This window comes from Mobula hypostoma, chromosome 10 (genome assembly GCF_963921235.1).
Source record: "Mobula hypostoma chromosome 10, sMobHyp1.1, whole genome shotgun sequence".
NCBI classification, from domain to species: domain Eukaryota; kingdom Metazoa; phylum Chordata; class Chondrichthyes; order Myliobatiformes; family Myliobatidae; genus Mobula; species Mobula hypostoma.
Window position 1 is genome coordinate 131,785,139 of NC_086106.1, and position 14,702 is coordinate 131,799,840.

At 43.7% G+C, this 14,702-nt stretch overlaps 1 protein-coding gene across 2 annotated transcripts in view; it reads left to right on the plus strand.

Moving 5' to 3' along the window:
• mcf2a (MCF.2 cell line derived transforming sequence a) overlaps positions 1 to 14,702 on the plus strand; it is a 188,674-nt gene that overhangs the window by 114,252 nt on the left and 59,720 nt on the right. For both annotated transcript variants that reach the window (XM_063061166.1, XM_063061167.1), the window contains 2 exons: positions 5,109 to 5,300; positions 11,319 to 11,481. In XM_063061166.1, coding sequence (XP_062917236.1) covers positions 5,109 to 5,300; positions 11,319 to 11,481 — 355 coding nt within the window. The remainder of the gene's footprint in view (positions 1 to 5,108; positions 5,301 to 11,318; positions 11,482 to 14,702) is intronic.

The following is a 14,702-nucleotide window of genomic DNA, read 5'->3' on the forward strand; positions in this document are numbered from 1 at the left end:
ATGTAGTTATGGTACCTCAGACCTTTGAAGACTATGTATTTGTCAATGTGGCATGGAGAGCGAGTTTGTAAATCCGGCGAGAGCAAAGGATGTGGGGAATGGTGAGGGTGGCGTGCCGCAGAATGGGTATGAGACAGATGGCAGAGAAGGAGTGCCAGGGACAGGGGGTGGCGAGGGTGTAGACACACCTAGCCCTGAGACACCAGGCAAAGTCATTTGATTCAAAGCAACTGGCTTGTTGATCATTACAGATTGTGTTTCCTGCTCCCTCCCCTCTCCCTACCCCTTTTCCCACCTATGATTCCCCTCTCCCTGTCCCTTCCCATGCTCAGTCCATGCAGAGAGCCATATCAGAATCAGGTCTATCATCACTCACATGTGTCATTATTTTGCATTTTTGCACAACAGTGCAAGGCATAAAATTACGTCTTAGGCACTCCAGCCATACATATGTGTCTGTCTTTTTCACAGTACTGTAGATTGTGTGGTCAAGAGTCCATCTTATTATACTAGGGAAACGTTCAATAGTCTGACAACAGTGGGATAGAAGTTGTCTTTGGGCCTTTTGGTGGATCTTTTTAGGCGTTTGTGTCTTCTGTCTGATGGGAGGGGGGAGAAGAGAGAACGAGGGAGAGGAGTTGTACAGTTCAGTTCCTCCTGGTCTTCATCCTCTCACTGTCCTTCCTGTGTGTTCCCTCTGCCTTTCCCTCCCTCTCTGTGATTTGCAGCTTTTCTTGTTAACTTCCTCCACGTCTTTCACCTGGAAAGTTTTCTCCCTCCATTGATGCTGCCCGACCTGCAGAGAAAATCCAGCCTTTTCTGTCACTTTCAAAGGATTTCCAGCAAGTTCATAAGACCATAAGACAAAGGAGCAGAAGTCGGCCATTTGGCCCATCGAGTCTGCTCTGCCATTTTATCATGAGCTGATCCATTCTCCCATTTAGTCCCACTCCCCCGCCTTCTCACCATAACCTTTGATGCCCTGGCTACTTAGATACCTATCAATCTCTGCCTTAAATACACCCAATGACTTGGCCTCCACTGCCGCCCGTGGCAACAAATTCCATAGATTCACCACCCTCTGGCTAAAAAAATTTCTTCGCATTTCTGTTCTGAATGGGTGCCCTTCAATCCTTAAGCCATGCCCTCTCGTACTAGACTCCCCCATCATGGGAAACAACTTTGCCACATCCACTCTGTCCATGATTAGACTTTGAGGCACTGGTGAAAAGGAAATTGCTAAGAGAATGGGAAACTGCCATCTCCAATTCCACATCAGACAGATGTTGATCGATGTGAAAGGACGTCAGCACGTGATGGTAGAGTGCACTAGTTAGAGGTTGATGTTGAGATTCAGTGGTAAATTGGTTTATCACAAGGTAAAGTGAGAAACAGGTTTTCATGCTCTTCAGACAGACCATTTCACCGGGGGTGGGGGGTGGGGTGAGAACCGGACTGAAGGGAGTCAGGATAAGTCGGATGGTGAAAAGGCAAAGGTAGCGTGCAGTCAGACTGGCAGGAAGGGTAGGCAAATGGTAGGGTAAAATTGCAGGCAGCAGGGTGAGTATCAGTGCATTAGGGATGCAGAGTCAAAAAGGGTAGCAAATACAGTACTCAAAGTGTTATATCTCAATGCACAGAGTATAGGAAATAAGGTGGATGATCTTGTTGCACTATTACAGATTGTCAGGTATGATGTTGTGGCCATCACTGAATTGTGGCTGAAGGATGGTAGTAGTTGGGAGCTGAATGTCCAAGGTTACACATTATATCGGAGGGACAGGAAGATGGGCAGAGGGGGTGGTGTGGCTCTACTGATAAAGAATGGCATCAAATCAGTTGAAAGATGTGACAGAGGCTCAAAAGATGTGGAATCCTTGTGGGTGAGTTAAGAAATGGCAGTTATATACAGGCTAGGACGTGAACCTCAGATTACAATGGGAAATAGAAAAGGCATGTCAAAAGGATAACGTTGTGATAGTCATGGGAAATTTTAACATGCAGGTCGATTCAGGAAATCAGGATGGATAATAGATCTCAAGAGAGTGAGTTTGTTAAATGCCTAAAAGATGGCTTTTTAGAGCAGTTTGTTGTTGTGCCTACTCGGAGATCAGCTATACTGGATTGGGTGTTAGGTAATGATCCAGAGACAATTAGGGAGCTTAAGATACAGGAACCCTAAGGAGACAGTGATCACAATATGATTTGAGTTCAACTTAAAATTTGATAAGGAGAAACTGAAGTCTGACATAGCGGTACCTCAGTGAAGTTAAGGAAATGACAGTGGGATGAGAGAGGAGTTGGTCAGAGTAAACTGTAAGGAGCTGCTGGCAGGGATGTCAGCAGAGCAGCAACGGTGTGAGTTTCTGGGAAAAATGAGGAAGGTGCACGATAAATGTATTCCAAAAACAAAGAAATACTCAAATGGCAAAATAGACAACCATAACTGACAAGGGCAGTTAAGGCCATTCTAAAGTCAAAAGAGAGGGAATACAACAAAGCAAAAATTAGTGGGAAGATAGAGAATTGGGAAGCCTTTAAAAACCTACAAAGTGAAACTAAATGAATCATTAGGAGGGAAAAGATGAAATATGAAAGCAAGCTAGCAAATAATATCAAAATGGATAGTAAAAGCTTTTTCAAGTATACAGAAAATGAAAGAGAGATGAGAGTGGATATAAGACTTATAGAAAATGAGGCAGGGGAAATAATAACGAGGACAAGGAGATGGCTGATGAACTAAATGAGCATTTTGTATCAGTCCTCTCTGTGGAATACACTAGCAGTATGTCAAATGTTGAAGGGTGTGAGGAAGAGAAGTGAGTACAGTTACTCTTACAAGGGAGAAGGTTCTCAAAAAGTTGAAAGACCTAAAGGTACATAAGTCACCCAGATCATCCTAGGCTTCTGAAAGACATAGTGTAAGAGATTGTGGAGGCATTAGAAATAATCTTTCAAGAATCATTAGACTCTGGCATGGTTCCAGATAACTGAAAAATTGCAAATGTCACTCCACTCTTTAAGAAAGGAGGAAGGCAACAGAAAGGAAAGTATAGACCAGTTAGCCTGACCTCAGTGGTTGGGAAGTCATTGGAGTCAATTGTTAAGGATGAGGTTATAGAGTACTTGGTGACACAGGACAAGAATAAGACAATACTTGCATGGTTTCCTTCAGGGAAAATCTTACCTCATAAACTTGTTGGAATTCTTTGAGGAGATTACAAATAGGATAGATAAAGGAGATGCAGTGGATGTTGTATATGTGGACTTTCAGAAGTCCTTTGACAAGGTGCCACACATGAGGCTGGTTACCAAGTTAAGAGCCCATGGTATTACAGGAAAGTTACTAACGTGGTTAGAGTATTGGCTGATTGATAAAAGGCAAAGAGTTGGAATAACAAGATCCTTCTCTAGTTGGCTGCTTGTGACTAGTAGTGTTCCACAAGAGTCTGTGTTGGGACTGATTCTTTATACGTTGTATGTCAATGATATGGATGATGGAATTGATGGCTTTGTTGCCACGTTTGCAAACAATATGAATATAGGTGGAGGGCACAGCCTCGGGATAGAGGGGTGTCCATTTAAAACAGAGATGCAGGGAAATTTCTTTAGCCAGAGGGTGGTGAATTTGTCGAATTTGTTCCACAAGCTGTGGAGGCCAGGTCTTTGGATGTATTTAAAGCAGAGAATGAAAGGTTCTTGATTGGCCATGGCATCAAAGGTTACAGGGAGAAGGCCGGGGAGTGAGGCTGAGGAGGGGGAGAAAGGATCAGCCATGATTGAATGGCGGAGCAGACTCGATGGGCCAAATGGCCTAATTCTGCTCCTATGTCTTATGGTCCTATGGTCATATTAGTACAAAGATCGAAGGAAATTTTATTATCGAAGTACATGTATGTCACCATATACAATACTGAGAATAATTTTCTTGGGGGCATTTTCAATAAATCTATAGAATAGTAACAGAATTAATGAAAGACTGTCCATCTAGGGCATTAAAGCAGTGTGTAAAATATGACAAACTGTGAATACAAAAAGAAATAAATAAGCAACAAATATCGAGAAAATGAGATGAGGAGCTCTTTAAAGTGAGTCCGTTGCTTTGTGAACATTTCAATGATGGGACTAGAGAAATTGAGTGACGTTATCTCCTTTGGTTCAAGAACCTGATAGTTGAGGGGTAATAACTATTTGCCTACCAGTGTGAGTCCTGAGCCTCCTGTACCTCCTCCAGTGAGAAAAGAGCATGTTCTGGGTGGTGGGTGTCCCTGATGATGGATGTTGATTTCCTTAGCAGTGTTTTGTGTAGATATGCTCACATGTGGGGAGGGCTTTAACTATGATGGACTGGGCCATATCCATTACTTCTTGTAGGTGTTTCTATTCAAAGGGATTGATGTTTGCATTACCAGTCCCTGATACTATTAGTCAATATAATCTCCACTACTCACCTATAGAAGTTTGTCAAAATTTTTGATGTCATGCGAATCTCCATGATCTCCTAAGCAGAGGTACTACTGTGCTTTCTTTGAAATTGTATTTACATGCTAGCCCAGGACAGCTTCTCTGAAATGGTAACAGCAAGGAAGCTGAAGTTGCTGGGACGGTAACTATGGGAAAGATTGAAGGGAAGAAAGCAAGAGGAAGACAAAGACAAATGATGATGGAGACCTCAGCCAGAGAACTGGAAATGAATTCCAATGAACTGATCCACTTGACCCGAAACAGGAGTGTGTGGGCCATGGCAGTCAAAGCTCAAACTGGGCACGGCACCTGATGATCGTGATGATGAAATATAAGCTATGTTATTATTGTGTTCTTTATCCTATTGCATTTTTTGTACTGTGTCAGATCTGGCATAGCAATCATTTTGTTCTCCTTTTTAATTGTGTCCTGGAAGTTACATTAAACAATCTTGAATCTCTTTTGGAAATTTGGGTGGAAGGTAGAACCAGGGAGCTGACTTGCTGGTGGCTGCTTTGTGTTATCATCTGAATGGTTGGCTGAACGGAGTGTTCAGGAATGCATCCAATGTTCGGGGCGTTTTGTGTGCAGTGATGGAGATGAAGGAGTGGTGAACGTGCAGTAACTGGTGTCGGTTTTTGCAGGTTCTGCAGTGGTGTGATGAAGGGGCTTACCTCCTTGCCTCACAGCCCGTGGACAAATGTCAGTCACAGCAAGGCGCAAAACAAGCTCTGCAAGAAATTGATAAGTTTCTGGAAAACTCTAGAACTTACCTGCAATATGACACCGAAGACCTGTTCAATGAGTTTGGAGACATTCTTACAACACCCATTAAGGTATTTAACACTAACCATGTGTGTTATGTTCTGACTCTGGATCAGGAGTACATTGGCTAATTCACAGTGGAACTGGTCCTCATTTTTACCACCTACAATAGCCTCTTTCTCAGCAATACCCCACCTCAACCCCGGCCCCCTAGTTCTTCTAATGACCCTCTCACTCTTTCCCTCTCCCTCTCTCTTGCCCTCCCTCTCTCCTTTCCTCTCTCTCACTCAATTCCACCCCGCCCACCCTCTTTCTCTCTTTATTTGTCTCCATATCTCTCTGCTGCTCTCTCTCAGGTCCTCTCACTTTCTACATCTTGCTCTCTCTTTGACTCTTTCTATCTTTCTCTCTCTCTCTGTCTCTCTCCCCATGTGTCTCCCCTCTCCCCCTCCCCCCTCTCCCTCCCCTCTCTCTCTCTCACACACAGACAGACAGACACACACACACACAGACACACACACAGACAGACACACAGACACTCACATACACACACACACTCATACACACACACACACACACTCACAGACACAGACACACTCACACACACTCACATACACACAGACACACACTCACACACACTCACACACACACTCTCACACACACTCACACACACACTCACACACAGACACACAGACTCACACACACAGACACACACACACACACACAGACACACTCACAGACACTCACACAGACACTCACATACACACAGACACACTCACACACACACAGACACACACTCACACACACACACACACAGACACACACACACACTCACACACACAGACACACACACAGACTCACACACACACACACAGACTCACACACACACACAGACACACACACGCACACTCACACACACAGACACACACACACACAGACACAGACACTCACACACACTCACACACACAGACACAGACACTCACATACACACAGACACACACACACACTCACAGACACTCACACACACAGACTCACACACACTCACACACACAGACACAGACACACACACAGACACAGACACACTCACAGACACACACAGACTCACAGACACTCACACACAGACACAGACACACACACACAGACACACACACACAGACACACACACACAGACACACACACAAACACAGACACACACTCACATGCCCAACCTGTTTTCAAAGTTGTTATTGGACCTGCCTCACCACTTTCTCTGTAAGCTTGTTCCATATACATACCACCCTTTGTGTAAAATAAATTGCTTTTCCAGTTCCTATTAAACTGACAGTGAAAGGGAGGAGTTTGCAGTGTTCTTCTAATTGCTCTTCCTAGAAGTTTAAATCAACCTCTCTCTCTCTCTCTCTCTCTCTCTTTTTCTGTCTGTCTCTCACATTTCACTCTCATTCTTTCACAATCTCTCTCTCGTTCTGTCCTTCACTCTTTCTCTCTTACACTGTCTCTCTAACTCTGTCACTTTCTCAATCTCTTTCCTACTTCCATCCTCTCTCATCCTCTCTCACACTCTCACTCTCACATTCTCTCTCTCCCTTGCTCTTTCTGTCTCTCTCACTCTCTCTCTCCCTGTTCTCCCCCTCCCCCTCTCTCAGCCTCTCGCACACCCTCTCCTTATCCCTCACTCTTTCTGTCACTCTCTCACCCACTCACTCCCACTCACCCTCTCCCACCCTCTCTCACATTCTCCCACTGTCTCACCCTCTGTCTCACCCTCTCTCTCTCTCTCCCTCTCTCACCCTCTCTCTCATTCTCCCTCATCTCTCTTTCTCGCCCTCTCTCTCTCACCCCCACCCTCGCCCCCACTCTCTCTCTCTCACTCACTCACTCACTCTCTCGCTCTTTCTATCTCTCTCACTGTACTTCCATCCCCTATTTATTTCTCTTTCTGTTGTGAGTGTGAGTTCAGTTTATCCTCTTACACCCCATAGTCGGTAGTTGATGTGAATCTCATTGGTTTGTTGCTAACAGTTGGTCACATTATTCACTGAAGTTCCAGATTGCCTTGTTCCCTGTGTAACAGTCTCCAGCAGGTTATAAATGAGGTATTTCCAAAATTAAAAATAGAATGAGAGGCTCATGGTAAACTTATGAAGTACTAATAGCATTTAACCAATTAATTGCTGGCTGGTGAGTCTGATTTATTTTGAATGGGAATTGGTTTATTATCGTCACATGTACTGAGATATGTGAATGGCTTGTCAGATGTTCGTACAGATGAATTGACACTCCAGTAGAACAAGGTAAAACAATGACAACACAGAATAAAGTGTAACCAGCAGAGAGAGAGTGAACTGCAGATAAACAATACGGTACAAGATCAGAACGAGGTGGATTGTGAGCTCATGAACCCATCTTACCTTCCTAGGAAACTGTTCAAAGAGGAAGTTCAGGAGGCTGAAGACACACACAAAAACAGCTTCTTTCCCTCCACCATCAGATTTCTGAATGGACAATGATCCCATGAACACAACCTCAATATTTTTTTCTTTTATCGCTCTCTTTTTGAACTATTTGTTTATTATAATTTATCATTTTATTACATATTGCAAAGTACTGCTGCCACTAAACACAGCATCTATGGAAAAGAGTACAGTCGACATTTCAGGTCGGGACCCTTCATCGGGACTGGAGAAAAAAAGAATCTCTTTTTGGTGAAGGGTCTTGGCCCAAAACATCGACTGTACTCTTTTCCACAGATTCTGCCTGGCCTGCTGCGTTCCTCCAGCATTTTGTGTGTGACGCTTGGATTCCCAGCATTTGCAGATTTTCTCTTGTTTGTGTCAGCAAGGCTAAAAGAAGGCATGAAATTGCTCTAGCTAGCAGGCATGATGAAGGAGAATCCTAAGGAATTCCTTGGGTATTTTAAGAGCAAAAGGATTGCAAGGGACAAAATTGGTCCTCTGGAAGGTCAGAATGGCAATTCATGTGTGAGCCAAAACAGATGGGGAAGATCTTAAATACATTCTTTGCATCTGTATTGACTCAGGAGACAGACACAGAGTCTAGGGAAGTGAGACAAGGCAGCATCAACTTCATGGACCCTGTACAGATTACAGAGGAGGGGTGTTTGCTACCCTGAAGCTAATCAGGGTGGATAAATCCCCAGAGCCTGACAAGGTGTTCCTGCAGACCCTATGGGAGACAGGGCACTAGCAGAGATATTAAATTATCCTTAGCCACAGGAGAGGAACCAGCAGACTGTAGGATAGCCAATGTTGTTCCACTGTACAAAAAAGACTCTAAACAGAAACCTGGGAATTATAGGCTGCTTTGTCTAACATCAGATGTGGCAAAGTTGTTAGAAGGTATTCCAAGGATCCAGATATATAAGTATTTAGATAGACATGGATTGATTAAGGATAGTCAGCATGGCTTTGTGTGTGATAGGTCATGTCTAACCAATTGTCACGTACCCCGTGACAGGTTAAAGAACCAGCAGAAATGGAAAACACTTTGGAGTCCGGTATTGCTATTAACTAATGGTATTTATTAGCAACTACGCAATAGTAATATAAAATCAGGTTAGCAATGATTATATATATATAAATATACAAATGTATAAGTAAGTGTGGAAATATATGAAAACCAAGCTTCTTCAAGTCTAGGGGTAAATTGATAGTCTTACAATGATGAGTAAAGTCCAGTTCAGTTCGTGGTTTTGAGTTGAGTAGTCATGGAGAGAGAGAGAGGGAGAGATTTGAGTCTTCAGGTGAACTGACGCCGTCGATCTTCCCGTTGTCCTCCGAAGTCCTTTAGAAGTCACTGACTGTGACCACAACAAAGGGGACCGTTCTTCTGTGGTGGAATTATTAACCCAAGCAAGGGTTGGAAACATGAGTAACTCCCCAACGGTCACACCCTTTTCACACTGCAAGAGCCACTGATCGATCCGCCTGATCGATCCTTCAAAATCCACCTTTTCTTTGAGCACAACAAAGCTCATTCAGTGTCCAAAACCATGTGTCTCCAGGTCTAACAGCTGACCTTCTATTTATCTTCCCGTGCTGAATACCAACTGTCCATCAAGCAGCTCCTCCCTTCTCTCTCTGTAAGAACTTGGAAGCTGCTAATGTCCTTGCAAAAGTGTAAACATGCTGCCGAAAAACCATAACACCATCTCAAAGCTGTCTTCGCCTCTCTCTCTCTCTCTCTCTCTCTCTCTCTCTCTCTCTCTCTCTCTCTCCCTCTCCCTCTCCCTCTCCCTCTCCCTCTCCCTCTCCCTCTCCCTCTCCCTCTCCCTCTCCCTCTCCCTCTCCCTCTCCTCTAAAGCACAGTTCATAGGGGTAATTCAGGACCCCATCACACAATCTTATAGAGTTTTTCAAGTAAGTTATCAGGAAGGTATTTGAAGGCAAGTCAGTGGATGTTGTCTACAGGACTTTAGCAAGGAATTTGGTCAAGAAGATTCAGTTGCTTAGCATTCAGGATGAGGTAGTAAATTGGATTAGACATTTTCTTTGTGGGGGAAGCCAGAGAGTGGAAGTCAATGGTTGTCTCTGACTGGAGGCCTGAGACGAGAGGAGTGCCACAGGGATCGGTGCTGGGTCTGTTATTGCTTGTCATCTATGTCAATGATCCGGATCAGCAAATTTCCCAGTAATACCAGGATTAGGAGCGTAGTGGACAGAGAGGAAAGCTAACATGGCTTGCTAAGGGATCTGCATCAGCTAGAAAACTGGGCTGAAACATGGCAGATGGAATTTAATGTAGACAAGTGTGAGGATTTGCCCTTTGCTGGGATCAACCAGGGTAGGCCTTACACCATTGACAGTAGAGAAATGAGGAGTGTTGTAAAACAAAAGGATCTGGGAATACAGGTACATAATTCATTGAAAGTCATCACAGGTAGATGGGGACATAAAGAAAGCTCTTGGCACATTGGTTTTCATAAATCAATGTACTGAGTACAGGAGATGGGATGTTATGTTGAAGTTATATAAGACATCGGTGAGGCCTAATTTGGAGTATTGTGTGCAGTTTTGGTCACCTACCTACAGGAAAGATGTAAACAGGATGGAAAGAAAATGTGCTGAGAAAATTTACAAGGATGTTGCTGGGATTCGAGGACCTGAGTTATGAAGAAAGATTGTATAGGTTAGGACTGTATTCTATAGAACGTAGAAAACTGAGAGGGGGTTTGATAGAGGTATACAAAATTATAGCAACACACACACAAAATGCTGGAGGAACTCAACAGGCCAGGTAGCATCTATAGGAAAATAAAAGTACAGTCAATGTTTTGGGCTTACTGTACTTTTTCCATAGATGTTGCCTGGCCTGTTGAGTTCCTCCAGCATTTTGTGTGTTGCTCAGATTTCCAGCATCTGCAGATTTTCTCTTCTTTGTGATTTGATTACAAAATTATAGATAGGATAAATGCAAGTGGCTTTTTCCACTGAGTTTCGGTGAGACTACAACTAGAGGTCATGGGTTAAGGGTGAAAGATGAAAAGTTTAAGGGGAACAAGAGTGGAAACATCTTCACGCAGAGGATTGCGAGAGTGTGGAATGAGCTGCCAGCACAAGTGGTCCCTGTGAGCTCGATTTCAACATTTACGAGCTTTGTGTAGGTACATGGATAGTAGGCCTATGGAGGGGCTTTGGTCCCGGTGCAGGGTGAAGGGCCTTATCTCTGTGCTGTACTTCTCTAGGACTCAATCTGTCAGTTGTATTGAACCTGATTGTGATTCTGTAGTCTTATAACAGCGGGGCAGAGTTTGTCCTTGAGCCCGATGGTATGTGATATTAGGCTTTTTTTTCTTCTGCCCGAGCGGACAAGCGAGAATGTCTGAGGTGGGTGGGGCTTTTTGATTATTCTGGCTGCTTTACCGAAGCAGTGAGAAATGTAGTCAGAGTCAAGAGAGGGGAGACAGGCCTCCAGGATGTTCTGAGCTGTTTTCTCAACTGCAGTCATGGGCAGAGCAATTACCGTACCAAGCCAGAAGATTCGACTTCTGCTGATTCTCTGAGGAATTCCAGTCATGAGGTCATGGACATTTGGTGCCTCATGCTGTCTGCTGTTGTTCTTTGCTTTTACAGGCCCAGGTGCAGGTGGTTCACGAGAAGCTTGACAACGTGTATGCAATGTTTGAGCAACGCCAGGCATCCCTGAAGAAACTGGCAGTCAGGCACGTCCGACCAGTCCAGCCCGTGGCCCCCCGCCCTGATGCGGTGAAAAGCCCGCTGTTTTCCTCAAAGCAAGGTACTGGCGTAGTTGGGTTAAACGTGGGCAGGCAGCGCTGTGGCAAGAAGCTGTTTATTCCCCTGGGTAGATACTACCTGACTAGCTGAGTTCCTGCAGCACAGTGCAGGATGGCTTAAACTCTTCCCCTCTTAGTTATACCACAGGTTCATGAGAATGATCCCAGGAAAGAAATGGTTACTATATAAGCAGCATTTAGTGGCTCTGGGCCTGTATTCACTGGAGTTTAATGGGGGACCTCATAGAAAGCTATTGAATATTAGAAGGCCTAAATAGAGTGGATGTGGAGAGGATGTTTCCTATAGTTAGAGACTCTGGGATCAGAGGGCACAGCCTCAGAACAGAGGGATGTCCATTTAGAACAGCGGTGAAGAGGAACTTCACCAGAGGGTACTGAATCTGTGGAATTCATTGCCGCAGACAGCTGTGGTGGTCAAGTCATTGCGTATATTTAAAGTGAAGGCCCTTGATTAAACAGGGTGTCAAAGGTCAAAAATTGGTTGGGAAGGAACACTGGCAAGTCTGACAGTGAGCAGTAATGGCTGGAATTTCAGGAAACAACTCAGAAAGCACAGGATGTATACATCCCAAAGAGGAAGAAGTATTCTAAAGACAAGATGGCACAACTGTGCCTGATAAGAGAAATCAAAGCCAACATAAAAGCCAAAGAGAGGACATATAATAGAGTAAATATTAGTGGGAAGTTAGAGGATTGGGAAGCTTTTAAATACCAACAGAAGGCAACTAAAAAGTCATTAAGGTAAAGATGAAATAATATTAAGCTAGCCAATAATATTAAAGAAAACACCAGAAGTTTCTTCAGAAACATAAAGTGTAAAAGAGAGGTGAGAGTGGATATCAGACTGCTGGAAAACGATGCAGGAGAGGGACAAAGAAATGGCAAATGAAATGAATAAATATTTTGCATCATCCTTTACTGTGGAAGATACTAGCAGTACAGTGGAAATTTGAGAGAGTCAGGGGTCAGAAGGCATGAAGTTGCCATTACTAAGGAAAAGGTTCTTAGGAAAGGTTTGAAGGTAGATAAGTGAGATGATGTACCCCCTAGGGTTCTGAAAGAAGTGGCTAAAGAGATTGTGGAGTAATTAGTAATGATCTGTCAAGAATCACTAGATTCTAAGATGTTCCGGAAGGTTCTAAGATTCTAAGATGTCATTCCACTCATCAGGAAGGGAGAGAGGCAGAAAAAGGAAATTATAAACCAGTTAGTCTGATCCCAAGGGTTGGACAGATGTTGGAGTCGATTGTTATGGATGTGGTTTGGGGGTATTTGGAGGCACGTGATAAAATTGGTTGTAGTCAGCATGGTTTCCTCAAAGGAAAATCTTGCCTGTCAAATCGGCTGGAATTCTTTGAAGAAATAACTAGCAGGATAAACAAAGGAAAATCGATGGATGTTGTGTAGTTGGATTTTCAGAAGTCCTTTGACAGGGTGACATTTGAGGCTGCTTTATAAGTTAAAGCCCATGGTATTATGGGAAAGGTTCTAGCATGGATAAAGCAGTGGAAAAGGGCGGGAATAAGGCAGCCTTTTCTGGTTGACTACCGGTGACTAGTGGTTTTCCACAGGGGTCTGTGTTGGGATCGCTTCTTTTTATGTTATATGTCAATGACTTGGATAACAGAATTGATTGCTTTGTAATCAAGTTTTTAGATGATACAAAGATAGCTGGGGGGCGAATAGTTTTGAGAAAGCAGAGAGGCTACAGAAGGACAGACAGATTAGGAGAATGGATAAATAAATAGCAGATGGAATACAGTGTTGGGAAGTGAATGTTCATGCACTTTGGAAAAAGAAATGAAGGGGTAGACTATTTTCTAAGTGAACAGAAAATTCAAAAATATGAGGTGCAAAGGGACTTGGGAGTCCTTGTGCAGGATTCACTAAAGGTTAACTTGCAGGTTGAGCCATTGATTAGGAAGGCAAATGTGATGTTGGCATTCATTTCAGGAGGACTAGAATATAAAAGCAAGGATGTAATATTGAGGCTTTATAAAGCATGGGTGAGTATTGTGAGAAGTTTTGGACCCCTTATCTCAGAAAGGATGAGCTGAAGCTGGAGACGGTTCAAAGGAGGTTCACCAAAATTATTCCAGGATTGAATGACTTGTTATATGAAGACTGTTTGATATCTCTGGGCCTATATTCACTGGAATTCAGAAGAATGAAGGGTGACCTCTTTGAAACCTATCAAATGGTGAAAGGCCTTGATAGAGTGGATGTGGAGAGGATGTTTCCTCTGGAGGGAGAGTCTAGGACCAAAGGAGACAGCCTCAGAATGGAGTGGTGTACTTTTAGAACAGAGATAAGGAGGAATTTCTTTAGCCAGAGAGTGGTGAATCTGTGGAATTCATTGCCACAAGCAGCTGTGGAGGCCAAGTCTTCATGTATACTTAAGGCCGAGGTTGATAGATTCTTGATCGGTCAGGACATGAAGGGATATGGGGAGAAGACTGGAGATGGAGGCTGAGGGGGAAATGTATTGGCAAAGCTGATCCTGTGGGTCAAATGGCCTAATTCTGGTCCTACATCTTATGGTTACGGGAAGAAAGCAGGAGAAGGGGGGGGGGGGTGAGAGGGATAATAAAGCAGCCATGATGGAATGACAGAGCCAACATGATATACCAAATGGTCTAATTTTGCTCCTGTGCCTTATGGTTTAAACAGTCCCTTCATGCCAACAGTTTGACTCACTGTTGTTAACGTTATAATTTAATCCATTGAATGAATAGCCTACTTCCTTACAGACAGATCATGCAAGCTTGCCTCGTATTACCAAAGGAGGTGGGGCACAGATTGACTGATAGAGTTCAGATACAGATCGAATCAAGTGGAGGGTCAGAAGCAGGTTTATTACCACTGATAATTGCCGTGAAATTTGTTATTTTCTGGCAACAGCAGAGTTGGGACATAAATGTTACAATGACTTACAAAAATCTGTAAATAATACAAAAGAGGAATAGAGAGGTTTATTCTTCTTCATGGACGCTGCCTGACCTACTGAGGTCCTCCAGCACTTTGTGTGTGTGTGTGTTTGTGTGAATTTCCAGCATCTGAAGAGGGAAAAACTCTAGTCCTATATTACTGAGTGTGGCTGTTTGTGCTCCCATACCTGGTCGCTGCTGGGAATATTGAGAAGGGGGCAGATGGAGAGGGTGCTCAGTGATGGATGTGGCATCACATCTTGGAGATCTTGTTG